The sequence below is a fragment of the Cicer arietinum genome, chromosome 4 (assembly GCF_000331145.2).
Source record: "Cicer arietinum cultivar CDC Frontier isolate Library 1 chromosome 4, Cicar.CDCFrontier_v2.0, whole genome shotgun sequence".
NCBI lineage: Eukaryota > Viridiplantae > Streptophyta > Magnoliopsida > Fabales > Fabaceae > Cicer > Cicer arietinum.
Genome location: NC_021163.2, coordinates 29,588,892 through 29,604,905, shown reverse-complemented (window position 1 = coordinate 29,604,905; position 16,014 = coordinate 29,588,892). Strand labels below are relative to the sequence as shown.

The following is a 16,014-nucleotide window of genomic DNA, read 5'->3' as shown; positions in this document are numbered from 1 at the left end:
GATTTGAAAGTCAATTTCAAAACCAAAACATATTTGGGTAAAATGTAGTCGAATTGGTTTTTTACTTGATTTCAAAACAATTTTTCCTAAAATCTTAAAACCAAAAAATAGATTTTATAATTCTTGTTTTTGTTTTCAAATTAATATGTCACCTTGTTAAACATAAACATCACTACAACAACGATCAACCACCATCTCCGATCATTGCCATAATCATCGACAACTCTACGTCCAACCCTCGTCGCCATATCCATCAACATCCGCCACGCACCTCTTACCACATCCATCATCATTATAACCACCACCACCACTAACCACTCACCTCCCACCATCACCGGCCAATACCTCCAACCACTATTTCCCATCACTAACCAACCACCTCCAACCACCACCATCATCTCCAATCACCGCCATCACATCTGACAACACAACTGACCACCCATCTCTGACAACAATTACCACCGACCACCATCTTCAATCACCTCCACCACCTCTGACAACACAACCGAGCACCCACCTCTGACAACCACCAGAACCATCTCCGACCACAACCATCACCACCAGCCACACACATCCAACCATCACTACCATCTCTAACACCCACTGCCACCTCCAACCACTCACCTCCAACCACCATCTCCAACTACCGTCAACTACTACAACCATCGTTTGTCACGCTCCGATTGCCACCTCCAACTACCAATTATCTCTTTTGATTGCTGCAATCGCCTTCAACGATCTATCACTATTGTGATTGTCGTCTTCCACAACTACCACTTTAATATTTTTTTTAGTTTTATTTTTTCATTTTTAATTATTTTACATGTCAATATTTTTTTATATTTGGTGAATTCATAATAAGATAGAATAAAGAGAATGATTCAATTCAAATAAAATAAAACTGAAACTCAACTAAGAGTTGAAATTAATAACTAACAATTGAAAACTGAAATTGAAAACTCAAAACTATAATTGAATACTCAAAACTGAAGCTGGTTTTAGTTTTTAAAAATTTCAAAACAGAAAACCAAAAACCACTTTGAACGAAGCCTTAGTTTCTTATATGTTAATCCATTAGGAAGTATACACTAATCGATTAGCTTTATAACTTTGTCAAACTAATCGATTAGACAATGATTTACTCAATTAAAATCTTATGTTAATCATGATGAGGAATCATGAAATAGAGTTTGAAAACCTTTTTGAAAATTAATCCCAAGAGCAGAAAATCCTTTTAGTCAAAGATCATGTAAGCACAAAATTTCATTAGAAGGATTCATGTGTTTACCTCTTGAAGCTTCGAGGAGACATGACACCAACATGGAACATCTCTCTTGAAGCGTGCTTTAATTTTGATCACCAATGCAGAAATTAATGGCGTCTCAAAATAATCCATGTGAGCACAAAATGAAATATGGTGCTATCTATTCTATGAGGGTTGTGGCAATCAAAATTACTTGGGGAGTGTGCTCTTCTTCTATTTATAGAAAATAAGCCACTAAAATCCTAAGATTCCTATTTTGGGTCCAAGACAAAATAAGTCATATAAAATTATATTTAATTAAACTCTTTCAATTAAATACAAAATTTTAATTAAATTAAATTATCTTTAATTAAATTAATTGTCAACTCTGGTTATTTAATCAAATCAAATCAAATCATATTCAATTAAATAAATTATAAATATGTTAATATATTAATTCAAATTTAATACGATTAACATCTAATTAAATAAAATTTTGTTTAATTTAATCATTTGCTTGACTTGTGTATATGATCTTTATATCTTTTCATTGAAATTGTCACAATATTAAATATTATATATAATTTTTAGAATCTAAAATATTATAAACAATTTGGCATCCAACAATGCATCATTATTACTCAAATAATGAAAAATAAGGTGATACAATTTAAACGTTACTGCGACCACTATTTATTGTGCAGTAGTTGTCCCTTCGTCCAAATGCCTAATTGAACGCAAGTCACAATATGTGGCATCCTTTCAATGTCCAATTCTTTATTTCTCGATTCTAAAGCATGGTGACGCATAAAACTAATTGACCAAATATCACATATGGATCCATTAAAGCATGGTCAAACATTTTCACGGTCTCACTCTATCGAATGATCCAAGACATAACTTATGTTATATATGAGGGACAAATCCTATCTACATTACTCACACCCCTCCACATAGTTTATTGCATGATAATCGCTAATGACACTTACACAACAATTATATAGTATAATCATGACAAGTCAAACTAGTATAAACATTACACTTTATATTCATGACCCATGAGATGAGATCATCAGGCTATTCACATAATAATCTCGATGTATTATTTTTGTCCTAATTAACAATAATATTTTGATTATGGCTATTTTAAGAATGATGTTCTAATGTTCGATAGGGTCTCACGACCAAGTCACACTCGATGTTATATTAATCGAATTATCTATTATAAAGACTTTATTATATTATGTTGTTAATAATATAATAAATGATACCTTGTACATATAATCAAAATTAGATATATAATTTAAACATACGATACAAATAACAATTTATTTGAAATAGATTGGCATATTAGGACTTACACCAACAAATTGATTATCATGTTTTGTACACTCAACAATCTAGTTTTAAAAACAATCCAATCTTTACTAATAACTTTCCACGATTTATTAAAACAATTCAAATTTAAGTGATAGTTTTGATGATTAACATTGAGGAACCATTATAGTAGTCCTAGTATAGTAATCCAATCATTTTTTTTTTCGTTTCACCAAAGAGGTGAAAGTCAAGAAATTATCCACCACTTTACTATACCTTAATCCACCAAAAGCCAATCAAACCAATTAAAAATTGATTTCCAAATTGCATTTGCCATTGAGCATGAAAAGAAAACAAATGGCTAGTAGTGTGTCTTTTTCTTTAAAAGGACAAAGAAAGAGAACAAATGAAAGGAAATTCTAGTACTAACACGTCAACTCTATTCTGAATTAGAAATTTTCTTCAGTTTGGTTTTTTGCATTTTTTGATCTAACATTAATTTGAGTTGCTTCTTCTGATGTTCAATAACGAGTTGTAAATTTTGCTGCATCTGAACCCCAAGGGAATATAAATAAATAAAAACATATATATATCGATTTCTTAAACTTTTTAATGTAGAATATGAGAATTGATTCTCTCCTAATCGTAATTTACACATAAAAGAATAATATGCTCTCACCGTTCAATAAGAGAGATAACCACATAAATTTTTTTGATATAATGATTTTGAATGGTGAAAGATAACACATTACTTTCTCATATGCAAATTACACTTGAGAGAATCCATTTATGTAAAATATAGATATAGATTTACATCAAAAGTAGATTATGTATTGTTTAGTACCTCTAATTGCCGTTGATTGCTCTTCTCAACCTCAAGTTGGAGTTGTCGCGATTCCTCTATTTGCATTTGACTGCAACAAAGCAGGAAATTTAGTAAATTTAACTTGGAAAAATACTTACATGTATTTTGGATCTTGACATTTTAATGTCAATAAAACATGGGAGGGAATATGCACAATAAGAGAAAGATCATAACAACATAAATCCTAGGTTATGCGTAAGTCAATCGATGTTACATTTTGATTTGAAGCTCATTAATCCCATTTGATTTTTGTCCTTCCTCAGATATTCCTGAAACACATAAATTTATATTGGAGATTTAAAAATAAAATTGGGAAATGAAACATATTATTAATAAGGCGACACTAATAATTATTTTACTAATATCTAAAGAGTAATTTAAAATTCGTCCCTTAAAATTATAAAGTCAAACTTTTACCGCTGAGTTGACATATTATAAACAAATATTGAAGATTTAGATAATAAGTGCAACACAATTAATTTAGTATTGAAAACCATGATGACTATATAAACAACAACAACGATGATTGTGATTGGGGTATAAGTCTATATAATATATCAATAGAAAAATATAGGAGCCTATACCAAAAAATAATATAGGAGAATTGTGTAATTAGTATAAGTAACAAAAATTAAGAAGGTAAAAATAGTGAATCACAATATTAGAAGTTGTGTCAGGAAATATTGCAATAACTTAAACAAAAACAAGATGAAGATAGAAAACCATTATTGTTGTACAAATAAATTTTAAAGATGACTATTATTACTATTTGACTAAATGAAGGACTATTATTATTGAGGCTAAATTACATTTGTGGTTCTTTAACTTAATTTCAAGTAACGTTTTAGTCCTTTATCTTTTTTTTTTCCCGACTTGGTCCTTTATTTTAATTTTAAGTGACAATTTGATATTTTATGTTTTAAAATTTCAACAATGATATCCTTTTTTATACAAAAATTAAAAAAAAAATTTCAATCAAAACTCATAAAATTAATTATATTCTTCAATATAATACAAATTTCATCAAATTCGTAATGTAAATTTTCAAATAAACTCATATTTTCATACTTTATTTGATATTTTTAAGAATAAAGGACTAAATCGGGAAAAAAAAAAGATAAAGAACTAAAACGTTACCTGAAATTAAGTTAAAGGACCACAGATGTAATTTAGCCTATTATTGATGTTACTACTTCATGATCATCTTTTTCTTCCTACCACTTTGATCGATGACATTCAGAAAATGATCAATTTCTTTTGGTCTTTTGGTAGGGTCATTTAGGTTCTTCTTCTAGAGGAATTCATTAGTTCTCGTGGGATAGACTAGCCGTGCACAAATCTAAGAGAAACACTCGAATTATTATTGGCAATCAAGTGGGATCATGAAATTTAGTTAGGGCTTGAAGACTTTGAGTTGGATTAATAAATCAATAGTAGATAGTTTTCATGCTTCTAGACACAATGATACTATAAATTTGGCGATATCATACAAGCTTGTAAATTAATTTCTTTTCCTTACACATTATTGAAATTATAGTGTAGAGTTTATTAAGAGATAAGCCAATGTGGCTACTCATGTTTTAGTATAGGCGGCTACATTATTGAATATATCTTATATGTAGTATTAAGTGGTCAATTTGACCCAACTGTTTGTTGTAGGGGCAACTGAGGAGTGCGGGGGCGATAGCTCTCCGCAGAGTATGGTTCAAAGACTGAATCTTATTATTATCATTTAGGCACAATTTGTACTATGGAAATCATAACTCATTCATCTAATAAAAATAAACTACAACTACTTTGTATTAAGAAACATAAAAATCATTGGACGAATATTATTAATAAAAATCTTACGGTTCTTATTTGCAATTTTCTCTTCTTATTATTTTAAGATCGTGTGCCTATTCTAACATAATCTCTAACTAACTTCCAAATGTTGATGGAAATACCACATTATATTGAACACAATATTATCAATAAAATGCTACAAGTCTTTTCCTCTAAAAAATAAGAATAAAACCACATATAGAAGTAAATTACCATTCAAGGATTTGTGCGTGTGGAAGGTAGAACGATATTTCTGCAAAAAAAAAGTTATAAGAAAAAATATTAAAAAGCTATTTAGTAATTAGCACTGAAGAAGTTATATATATAGCAATATATTATGGAAATAAACATACCTGTAAATGACTTTTAACATGAGAAATGGTTAGCACATCCAAACCCATCATCTCTAATATAGCCTTAGGCTTTGCATCTGTGATTAATTAATGATTAAGTAATAAGCACTAGGTAACATGTAATTAATTTAAAAATAAAATATAAAAACTATTTGTTACTTATAAAATAAACTTACTTTCTGGACCACCAAGGCGGTTGACAATCATAATAAATGTCTCATGCAATTCTTTTGTCCATCTTAATCTTCTTTTACCCTTTTCTGTTATCTCAAAATCATAGTTGCTAGGTGTTGCAAAAGCTAAGTCACAAGGTGAAGACTGCTTTGTGCATGATTCCTTCTGATAAGACATTATGGCACATTTTAGGAGAATATATATGTGTTACAAATAAATTGGTAAATGATACATTGGAATTATTTGAAAAGAAAAATATATTCTGTTAATTAGATGAAATGGACCTAAATTCATTAAAATCAAGAATTTATGCAGAAACTATACTTAGAAATTTGGATTCAATTGTAAGTGGTTAAAACTCAAATCGACTATGAATAAGTTAACTATTGGCTATAAAAGAGCGTTTGATTCATATATTTAATGTTTTAAAGTTTTTGGTGGAGATGTGATGTTAAATTCTTTTGTGGTACTAGAACATTTGATGTGTTGTTGCTCACGTGTCTCCAAACTCTCCAACAAATCATATTATAGAAATCAAGCGACTCAAATCGTGACTTAGACAAAAATATTAAACTAAGATTTGATTTTTTCGAAAGAATTGTAGAGAAAAACAAGTGTTTAGAGAACGATAAGTTGTTGTTCAATAAGTGTCAGAATATGTTGTAACTCGAAAATCGATCTAAACAACACAAAGACTAAAAATAAATAATTAGACAAGGATTGAGTAACGAGGTTAGGCAAATTGTGCATATGTATTTAGAAGTAGACATATAATTGTAGGCACAAATGGGTTTAAAAATGTAATAATATAGTTAATAATAAGTAAGCACCTGAGTTTTCTGAAAGGAAACTTCATGGGACTTTTGATCTGTTGGATCATCACACTCCAACACCTTCTTATGTTGTTGTGAAAGGTGCTCACAAATTTGCTTGTTATGAGAACAATAGTGAAATTCACTACACTTTTCAGAAGAAGAAAAACTATCGTCACCTTCACTATTAGACATTAAAGATTCAAAAACCAATTTAGAGTCGTGACAAAACAGAAAAGGTGAGTCTCTTGTTGTTGTCATGGAAAATTCATTGGTCCAAAGAGGAATATCAATTTGATGTTGATGGTGTTGTTGAGATTGAAAATTCATATAAGCTTCATTTGCAATTGATTCATGAATGATTGTTGGTATGTCCTCTAGAGGAGTGACTATGTTGTAGGGCTCAAAAATTTGATGTTGAGATTCCAATTGATTTATGGACATGTTGTTGGAACAATATTGGATGTATCACTCTGTCTTGTGTGAAGGGAGTGAGTTGCTTTACTTCACTTGTTATGTTTCTTTACATGCCAAGCCTAATATAGAAGAAGAAAAAAACATATATCAACATGAAAAAAAGTGTACTTTGGTTTAGCTGTTATTCAAAGACATCATCCAACTCTTTCAAATTCCATTGCCCTTTTTAAAAAAAATGGCATGCAAAAACATCACCCTAATACAAGTTATTTACATAATGATGGCACCTCAATTAAATCAATTAAAAGCAAAAGATAATAAAAGCACAGAGGACATACACCTTGCCATTAAAATAAAATAATCGAAAATAGAATATTAGCGACACATTTTATGTCTCATATTTTTTGCACACTTATTTTATCCTTAAAATTTAAATGAAATTTCGTTAATTATGTGGGTCGCACTAACACAAATTTAGTGAAAGATGTAAATGTATTTTGACTAATAAAAATAATGTATTAAAAAAAATAGGTTAAAATTCACATAAGACACATTAAATTATGTGAATCGTATATGAATTTGATGAGATCTATGTGAATTTTAACAATTAAAATAAATAATGTATTGAAAAAATATATAATAAAAAGTATATTATTTGCATTTTTTATCTTGCAAAAACCAATTTTATTGAAGAAAAAAAAATCCTCTTTTATATATAAAATTAAATTAAAAACTAAGTTCCACCATTTCAAAAAAGTATAACAAAGTCCTCCCTTATTTTTTACTCCCATTATCACTTTTCCCCCCATCATATATATCTTTGATCATTATTTTCTTTCTTTGCTATCTCATTTTTTGGTGTGTCATGAAGAGTGAACTTTATATTTTTGTACTTCAGATTAGTCATGTCATGGGACCAGTTTTGTGTTGTACGAAGTATACTCTTCAAATTTGTGGAGAAAAATCACTATATAAATAGTTTCGGACCAATGAAACATGTATACTCTGGATTGTCTTGTAATATATAGTCACATAAAATAAAAGGTTATCTAAGGATTTTAGCTATTCAAACGCATTTTCTTTCCACTTGACAAGTGTATCAATCCAATGGAAAAAGTAATAGCTAAATAATGACGACATGAATGTAAAGAAGGAACGTGACAATGACAATAAAATGTCGACATTTGAAAGAACTAACGCATTGTTTGTTTCATTTTGACTTTGTAGATCATCTATGAGTGCAGACAGAGGATAACAGGACAAAAAGAATGACACAAATCTTGTTTCATAAAATTGAAGCAACTTTGTGGTTCAAATTATAACAAGAATACTTATAAAATCATGCTCCTTGTGTTAAATTAAAGTTGTAGTTTAGCCACAAACCTTTATAATACGCCAAAATGCAATAGATGTTATGGTAATTGTAATGTAAAACCATTATGTTGTGGTACTAATTGCAATTGCTGCAAATTAGAATCAGAATTGTTGATAATACATGCTAGTCTCACATAGACTACCTAATTTTCCACACTTCACTGACTGAATAATCAAATTAATTACCTAACAAAACTCTCCATTAGCTAAAGGCTAAGTTTAGATGCAGCACCATAAATATAGTTTTTTTTTATTCAAGATACAGTTTTTGTAACATATTTAAAAATAGACTTAAATCCTTTTTGAATCAAGATGTATTAAAATGAAATAGGTTTGGTAGCAATTTTAGTCCTTCTATTTTTATTAATTCACGAAATTGATCTATCTATTTTAAAATCGGCTAAATTACATTCGTGGTCCCTTAACTTAATTTCAGGTAACGTTTTAGTCCCTTATCTTTTTTTTTTTTTCCCGATTTAGTCGTTTATTCATAATAATATCAAATAAAGTATGAAAATATGAGTTTATTTGAAGATTTACGTTACGGATTTGATGAAATTTGTATTATATTGAAGAATATAATTAATTTTATGAGTTTTGATTGAATTTTTTTTTGAATTTTTGTTTAAAAAAGGATAACGTTGTTGAAATTTTAAAACATAAAATATCAAATTGTCATTTAAAATTAAAATAAAAGACTAAGTCGGAAAAAAAAAAGATAAAGAACTAAAACGTTACCTGAAATTAAGTTAAGAGACCACGAATGTAATTTAGCCTTTAAAATCTCACAGTTTAGTCTTTTATTCTGACTTATTAACAAAAAAATAATGATGTGACAAACTTTAAATAACGTAATATATAATATGAAAATGTAAAATGATTAATATCCATGAAATCGCAATAAAATTCTATAAAAATTTAACTTTGAACTTCAATTTTTTTATTTTTTTAATTTAATTAATAACATATGAATAATTAATTCATCTAAATGATTTTATATCATAAAAGCTTAAGTCACATAATTTAAAATATGTTAAATCGTTATTTTTTAGCTAAAAAATATGAAGGAGAAACCAAAATTGTTGACTTTTAAAATAGGGAGTCTAATTTTGTGAATTGATGAAAATAAATGAATCAAAATTGTAATTAAGTCAATAAAATAACAAAAGCATCAACATCCCTTGGCGCAAATGATATATATTAAAAATTAAGACTAGATATGTCAACTTTTCAATTAACTTTTTATTTGTATTTGATTCAAAAATAGTATATTATATCTAGATAGTACTTGAAGGATTAGTCGCTAGTATAAGATGAACTCACAAAAGAAAAATATAATAACAAAAGACTTAATGAGGTAGAAAGCTCAAAAGACAAGACCATAGTCATGAAAATTTAAAATTGAAAGAGATTTTAAATGCTGACTTGCTTTGAACTAAACTTAACCATCAAGATTTTGACTCTTTTTTCTGCCTGCAATGATAACTTTTGTAGACCAATACATTTCAATTATTTTGAAATTAAAATTTCCATATCCAATAGAATCTCTACGCTCTCCATTTCCATTCATCTCCCCAAAACCAGAGAAAACAAGACAAAAAACAACCCTGCACTAAACCCATACAAAATCTCTGTGTGTAAATATTACAAAAATTACAATTAATCAATCATATTGTTGTTTTTCAAGGAATGCAAAATTATCACACTCATATCATATGTACTTATTTACTGAATTTGTTCTTGTAGGATAACAAGACTAATTTACTTCCCATTACAAAATTGTATGGTATGGTTTTCTGTCACATGCATGGAGATATCAAATTATAAAGTTATGAGGCTTGAGAATGAAACCTAACTTATCTTTGAAGGGAATAAGGAATTTTCAGACCCTTCCAAAATTGAAACCTCAATATCTTTAGGACTAATTGGTTTATTATTATTATTTTCTGTATTGTCCAAATTCTGAGTGTTTGTCTTCTGCTGTTGGTCAAACATCATCTTTAACTGCTTTCCTTGTTCCTCAATTCTCAATTGTAATTTTCTCTGAATCTGGAAAGAAAATTTGAAGTCAGAGACACAAAATCATGAATAATAGCAATTGAAAAATATACCTCTAGTTGTTCATGAAGACGCCTCTGAACATCTAGTTGCAGTTGAAGTGCCTCTCTAATTTGCAAGCCACTGCAAATTAAGAACAAAAAATATAGTTTATTTTGTATAGGAAACACAAACTGGAATTATAGAACATTAAAATAGATTAGGAAAAAGAAGTATCATTACGATTTGACATCAAGATGCACATTCTCTACATTGGTTCTTTTCTCAGATTTGCCTGAAACATATATAACAGTTTATTTAGAATTTAGATCCAGTAATCGTTAAACGTTAAACAGACTTTACTTATCTCTCATCGAATTCCAAATTATCAAAACACTTTTTCCTAAAACTACACTTTAAAAATTACTCTGTCACTGTGAATCCGAACATACACTAAGTAGATAAAAAATAAAACTACTTTGATTGATTTTATAAGCACATCCTCTGTTTTCTAAAGACTAAGTCACAAACATTTGTCCCACAATTTAAAACATGAATGCTATTAAATTTAAACACAAAGTAATGTACTTTACATTATAGAGAAACAACAGTATAACTAAGCAAACAAAATTACCCTGAGTTGATTCTGGCATGTATTTTGCAATTCTATATTTCTGCAAATGACTTTTAACATGAAAAATAGTCAATCCATCTGATTCCATCAACCTTAATATAGCTTTTGGTGTTGCCTCTACAATCAAGCAACCAAAAACACAATCAGATGTTAGATATTTACATTTTTTCCAATTTATAAATCGAGATTAATTTTGATCTACTGTCAATATAAAACTTTTTACATTGTCAATCAATCACAAGTATCACTTTTAAGTGAGATTTAATTAAAATCAAATTTGTCTAATAGTTCAATTGTTATGATTGATTGAAAGTATCAGTATCAGTACATATCAGTTAACTAGTTACTTACTCTCGGCGCCTCCAAGCCGATTCACACACTCCACAAACTTCTCATGAAGATCTTGAGTCCATCTTATTCTCGTTTTACTACACACTGATGATCCATTAGAAGCAGGGTAATTTCCACAAATAGTTGACAAATTGCCTGTTGAAATTGTTGGAGAAAGTTTCTCTTGTTGATAAGAGAAATTCAGCTGTGAAACAGGCATATCATATGAACCACAAGAAACCTACAGCACATGAAAGATGCATAAAGTTCAAAACCAATTTTTTTTAATTTTTGAATAAACAAAAAACAATTTTAAGCCATTTTTTTTAATAAACCAAAAAAAAAAAACTTTAAGCTAACTAATGAATGTAAAGTGGCAAAAAAAATTATGGGGTGTGAAAAAAATACTTACTTTATGATCTTGATTTCCTTTAGAAGGAATTAATGGACTCATACTAATTGATGCAGCATCATCAATGAAGAATTTATGTTGTTCAACTGAATGAAAATTTCCACTTAGGATTTTATTGGAATTTTCAGGAGATCTAATACATTGATCACTATTTAATTGAGATCTCATCATTGGTTGCAAAGGGTTTGAATTTGAAAACTCAAAGTTGGTGTTAGCTTGATTTGTTGAATCAAGGAAAATATTTTCCCTTGGACATTGATACAAAGGAAATTCCAAATCATTAACCTTAGAAAATTGAGATATTAAAAAAGGGTTACTATCATTACCAACTTGGGAATCATATTGTGGAAAATTCATGCAAATTTCAGTTGCATAAAAAGCTGAATTTGGTGACTCAAAACGGCTTATAATAGTGCTAGATGATTTTCCTTGTCCTTGGTTTTGACTTTGGATTATACATGATGGATCTTCCATTTCTCCAACACATGACATAGAAAATGGTTGACTAAAATTTCCAATATTTGAGGAAACATGTCTCATATCAAAATATTGACTAGAACTAGAACAATTTCCTAGCTCATAATTAAAATCACCATTTAATCTATGGTTTTGTTGAATCCTTCCTAAACAATCAATCTTGTTGTCATTCATTTAAAGACACTCAAAAATTGTCCCTTCAAATTTTTTTTGTGGTGACTAAAAAAATTCTATGAAAGGTTCATCTTTATGAAGGAGCAAAAAGTGGAATTGTGGAAGGAACGAATGAAGAAAAAAAGAATTAGAAAAAAATCAGCATGAAGATTGGAAAGGTAAGAATACTAATGCTAAATTATTATTCTAGCCTATTGGTATAAAATTCTCTTCTTATATTCCTTAAGGCTTCAAGAATAAGATTTGAATCTAATTTGTCTAAAAATTCATATTTTTTCTCTCAAATATAAACACGTATAACTAACTTTCACTCTATTTAATTATATGTATATCTTAAAATACTCTTAATTAATATAAAATTTATTTTTTAATAACTCTTTTATTTTCATGAAGGACGACTTTATAATAACACACTTATAATTTTTATGAAATTAAACAAATTAATTTAAATTTCTTAATAAGTGTAAATACAGGACGTAGCATGCAAGCTCATATTATTCTTGTAAAGGGATAAGAATGAATAGTAATCAAATTGATATAACCAAAGTACATTGAAAACAACTCATCATTACAAACAAACAAAAATTATTTTAAATTATTTTTTTGTCTAATGTTGTCTGCATATGATTTTAAACCAATTGCAAAAGAATCAGAGGAAAGAAAATAAAAATAAAGCAACCTAGCTTGAAAGAGTCACAAGTACCATAATCACAAAATTTAAGATTCGCTTTGATACGTGGTAGAGTATGAATATATGGTTCATTACTTAAGAAAAATTAAATACGTGGAAAATATACATGTATATTGGGTTCATGAGAATTATAATTAATATATTATTAATGTTTATTTTATTTTATTAGTGGTTGATTATTTTATTTAATCAAAGATTATAAATTACATACTATAAAATTATTAATTAATTATATAAAAAATTATTAATTAAAAATGAAATGTTTATATATCATTTTAGCTTTCAAGCTTTCATTACATGTATAAAAAAATGTAAAAGTCCAATAAAGCGTGTATTATTTTTTTCTTTGATTTTTTTTAGAGATAGTATTTAAATCAATTAATATATGACATTTCATACTCAAAACTTTTCAAATAATTAAGTTTAGAAACTCGAAAGCTGTTTTATGATAATATACTTCTAGTAGGTAGTTATACATATTTTATATTTACTCTTATGTGATACTGGTATTTTTTTTATTGCTTTTTTATAATTATTTTGAAGATCTTAAAAGTTAATCTTATTTTAAGTTACAAATATACTACCCCAAATATTACTAAAAATAATAATTGATTATGTTAAATTAAATTGTAGAATATTTAGTGGCATCTATAGGGTAATAATAAAATGTTAGATAAAGATACTGGCACAAATTCAGAAAACAATAGATCTGAAACTATTCTTAAAAGTGATTCGGAAGATATAAATTTATTCATCCATACAGAAGATTAATAGAAATGGAGATAGCCAAATCTACCTTTCCCAAAAAAGAAAAGTAGAAAACATATTATGGACTTGTAAGTCATGTCCCATTGCCTGACACTGCATCTTACAAAGTCAGGTATCAAATATTAGTATTACCATAAAGTGTAACTAATTTTATATTTTCCTTCTTAAAAGCAACGTGGAACTTTAACTTCCAGAATTTCCCAGTAAATATTATCTTGGAATCTACTGTACGTGGAATTAATTATACATAAGCAGAGTTTTTTATTCAGGTATTTTTATTTTGGTTTAATTAGAGTCTTGGTCCCTCTATTTTAGTTGAATCGCAAAAGTAGTCTCTCATTTTGTTTTTTCTCAGTTTTGGCCCCCAAACAGAATTTTAGTTTAAATCTTAATGAAATTTCATTTTTTAAAGTCGTACTACACCATTTATGATCATATATTTCAGGTACAATTGTTGCAAATAAGAACTTGAGGCATGGTGTGACTTAAATAAATACAAAAACAAAAAAAAAAAAACTCATCAAGTTTTGGACTAAAATTCTGTTTGAGGGACCAAAACTAGAGATAAATAAAATGAGGGGACTACTTTCGCGATTCAACTAAAATAGGAGGACTAAAACTGCAATTAAGCCTTTTATTTTTCATCTAAAAAAATCATAAATGATTTTTTTATAAATTAAATTACTTTTGCAAACTCCACAAATTAATCTTTTTATATGTTTTTAAACTTTTGTAAACTCTTTGAAATGAATAGCATTTTTCAATGTTTGTTGTATTTTCCATCTCATCCTTATTAAGATTGCATACTTAATTTTACAATTGATCTAAAATTTGATCTTAATAATTCATGATAATCATTATAAATTGTTCGAGAAAATTATAATAAAAATGACTAAAATATACTACTTATAAAAAAATAAAGAACCAAAATAAATATTAAATAAAAAAAAACAAAATTATATTTAAACTAAAATAAAATTCATCCAAGGGTATATTTTATCAAAGCTCTGCATCTCATCCCCTCACATCGACTTGTTTGCACTATGGATACTCGTAATATTTTTGTAAGGGTGTTGAGTCTTAAAATATACCATCTTATTTATGAGTATTATCCAACTAATTGACCTGAAGCTATTATAATATATTAAAACGGAGCTTGAATTTTAATGGCGACAATTCATCAAGTGTACATTACATAATTCAAAATTTGTCTCAAAACACACTATTTATTTCATGTTTTGCTTTGATTCTATTTTGTTTCACCAACATGCAATGTAAAGCAAATCTTTTCATTTGACCATTCAAGTACAATCATTTCATACATTTAGCAACTTCAACTATAATCAATACACTTAAAGGTTATGATCATTTATCAAACATTTCATTTCAATAACTAAAAAAAAAAAATACAATCCACTCATTATCTTCGATGCATTGTTTATCACACATAAAGACTCATTCGTTGATTTTCAACCACCATCTTGCCATCTTGTATTTGATTCAAATCACTTACCAATTGATAAAGACATTATGAAATGCAACAAAGCCACACTCATTTCAATGTGTGGCACATTCTTAGTACACAAATACTTCAATAACATTGTTTCTCTATTGTCATTATTGTTGAAGACCATATATAGAAAATGAGTATTTTTCCTAAGCTATTGAATGTGTCTTTCGTATCATTTTTTTTTAATAATTAAAAAAACACATACCATAATAAAAACAAAATAAAGATGAAGAATACTAAAGATACTTGTTTGGAAATGAATAACTTCTAACAATTTAACTACTTGAAATTTTCTATATTTTAAACATCAACAAACTTTTCTCGCCTAAAATTTTTGGTAGCCCACTCTTAATATTTCTTGATCAAGGCAAATAGTTATTTGGAAATTTCATTTCATATTCTAATTATTTAGATGAAATAATAGTTAAAGTAATTGAAGCTGCTTCATATCCAAAAGCCTAGATATATAATTTATTTGTAGTTATAGTATGTACTTGAAGTTTAAATACAAAGTTAGTGTGAACTTTTCATTTGGCTTGAGAGTTATAGTATTATTATTTAAGACTTTTGAACCTCAAGAAATTCCTATTATTTTTTTAGTG

General features: G+C 27.9%; 2 protein-coding genes across 2 annotated transcripts; both read right to left on the bottom strand.

Annotated features, from left to right (window-relative positions):
* Nucleotides 1–2,644: 2,644 nt before the first annotated feature.
* On the bottom strand, nucleotides 2,645–7,106 carry LOC101492316 (uncharacterized). The gene is made up of 7 exons (XM_012715003.3): nucleotides 6,607–7,106; nucleotides 5,779–5,941; nucleotides 5,603–5,679; nucleotides 5,463–5,502; nucleotides 3,640–3,694; nucleotides 3,405–3,474; nucleotides 2,645–3,110 (listed from the first exon to the last, which is right to left on the bottom strand). Exons 1-7 carry the CDS (start codon nucleotides 7,030–7,032, stop codon nucleotides 3,000–3,002), a joined length of 942 nt encoding a protein of 313 aa, XP_012570457.2. The 5' UTR covers nucleotides 7,033–7,106; the 3' UTR covers nucleotides 2,645–2,999.
* Nucleotides 7,107–9,992: 2,886 nt separating this feature from the next.
* LOC101491981 (uncharacterized) lies at nucleotides 9,993–12,628 on the bottom strand. The gene is made up of 6 exons (XM_004497847.4): nucleotides 11,793–12,628; nucleotides 11,402–11,621; nucleotides 11,051–11,167; nucleotides 10,660–10,711; nucleotides 10,491–10,560; nucleotides 9,993–10,428 (listed from the first exon to the last, which is right to left on the bottom strand). The coding sequence occupies exons 1-6, from the start codon at nucleotides 12,441–12,443 to the stop codon at nucleotides 10,231–10,233; spliced, it is 1,308 nt and encodes a 435-aa protein (XP_004497904.1). The 5' UTR covers nucleotides 12,444–12,628; the 3' UTR covers nucleotides 9,993–10,230.
* Nucleotides 12,629–16,014: the final 3,386 nt, after the last annotated feature.

What these genes read in the sequence shown, in the direction of transcription:
- LOC101492316 (XM_012715003.3), bottom strand. Translation starts at nt 7,032, where the DNA reads ATGTCCATAAATCAATTGGAATCTCAACATCAAATTTTTGAGCCCTAC. An exon ending in CCGCCTTGGTGGTCCAGAAA is followed by an intron (nt 5,680 to 5,778) that starts GTAAGTTTATTT and finishes AATTAATCACAG; the next exon opens with ATGCAAAGCCTAAGGCTATA. An exon ending in GCAATCAACGGCAATTAGAG is followed by an intron (nt 3,111 to 3,404) that starts GTACTAAACAAT and finishes CTTGGGGTTCAG; the next exon opens with ATGCAGCAAAATTTACAACT.
- LOC101491981 (XM_004497847.4), bottom strand. Translation starts at nt 12,443, where the DNA reads ATGAATGACAACAAGATTGATTGTTTAGGAAGGATTCAACAAAACCAT. An exon ending in AAGGAAATCAAGATCATAAA is followed by an intron (nt 11,622 to 11,792) that starts GTAAGTATTTTT and finishes CATGTGCTGTAG; the next exon opens with GTTTCTTGTGGTTCATATGA. An exon ending in CATGCCAGAATCAACTCAGG is followed by an intron (nt 10,712 to 11,050) that starts GTAATTTTGTTT and finishes TATATGTTTCAG; the next exon opens with GCAAATCTGAGAAAAGAACC.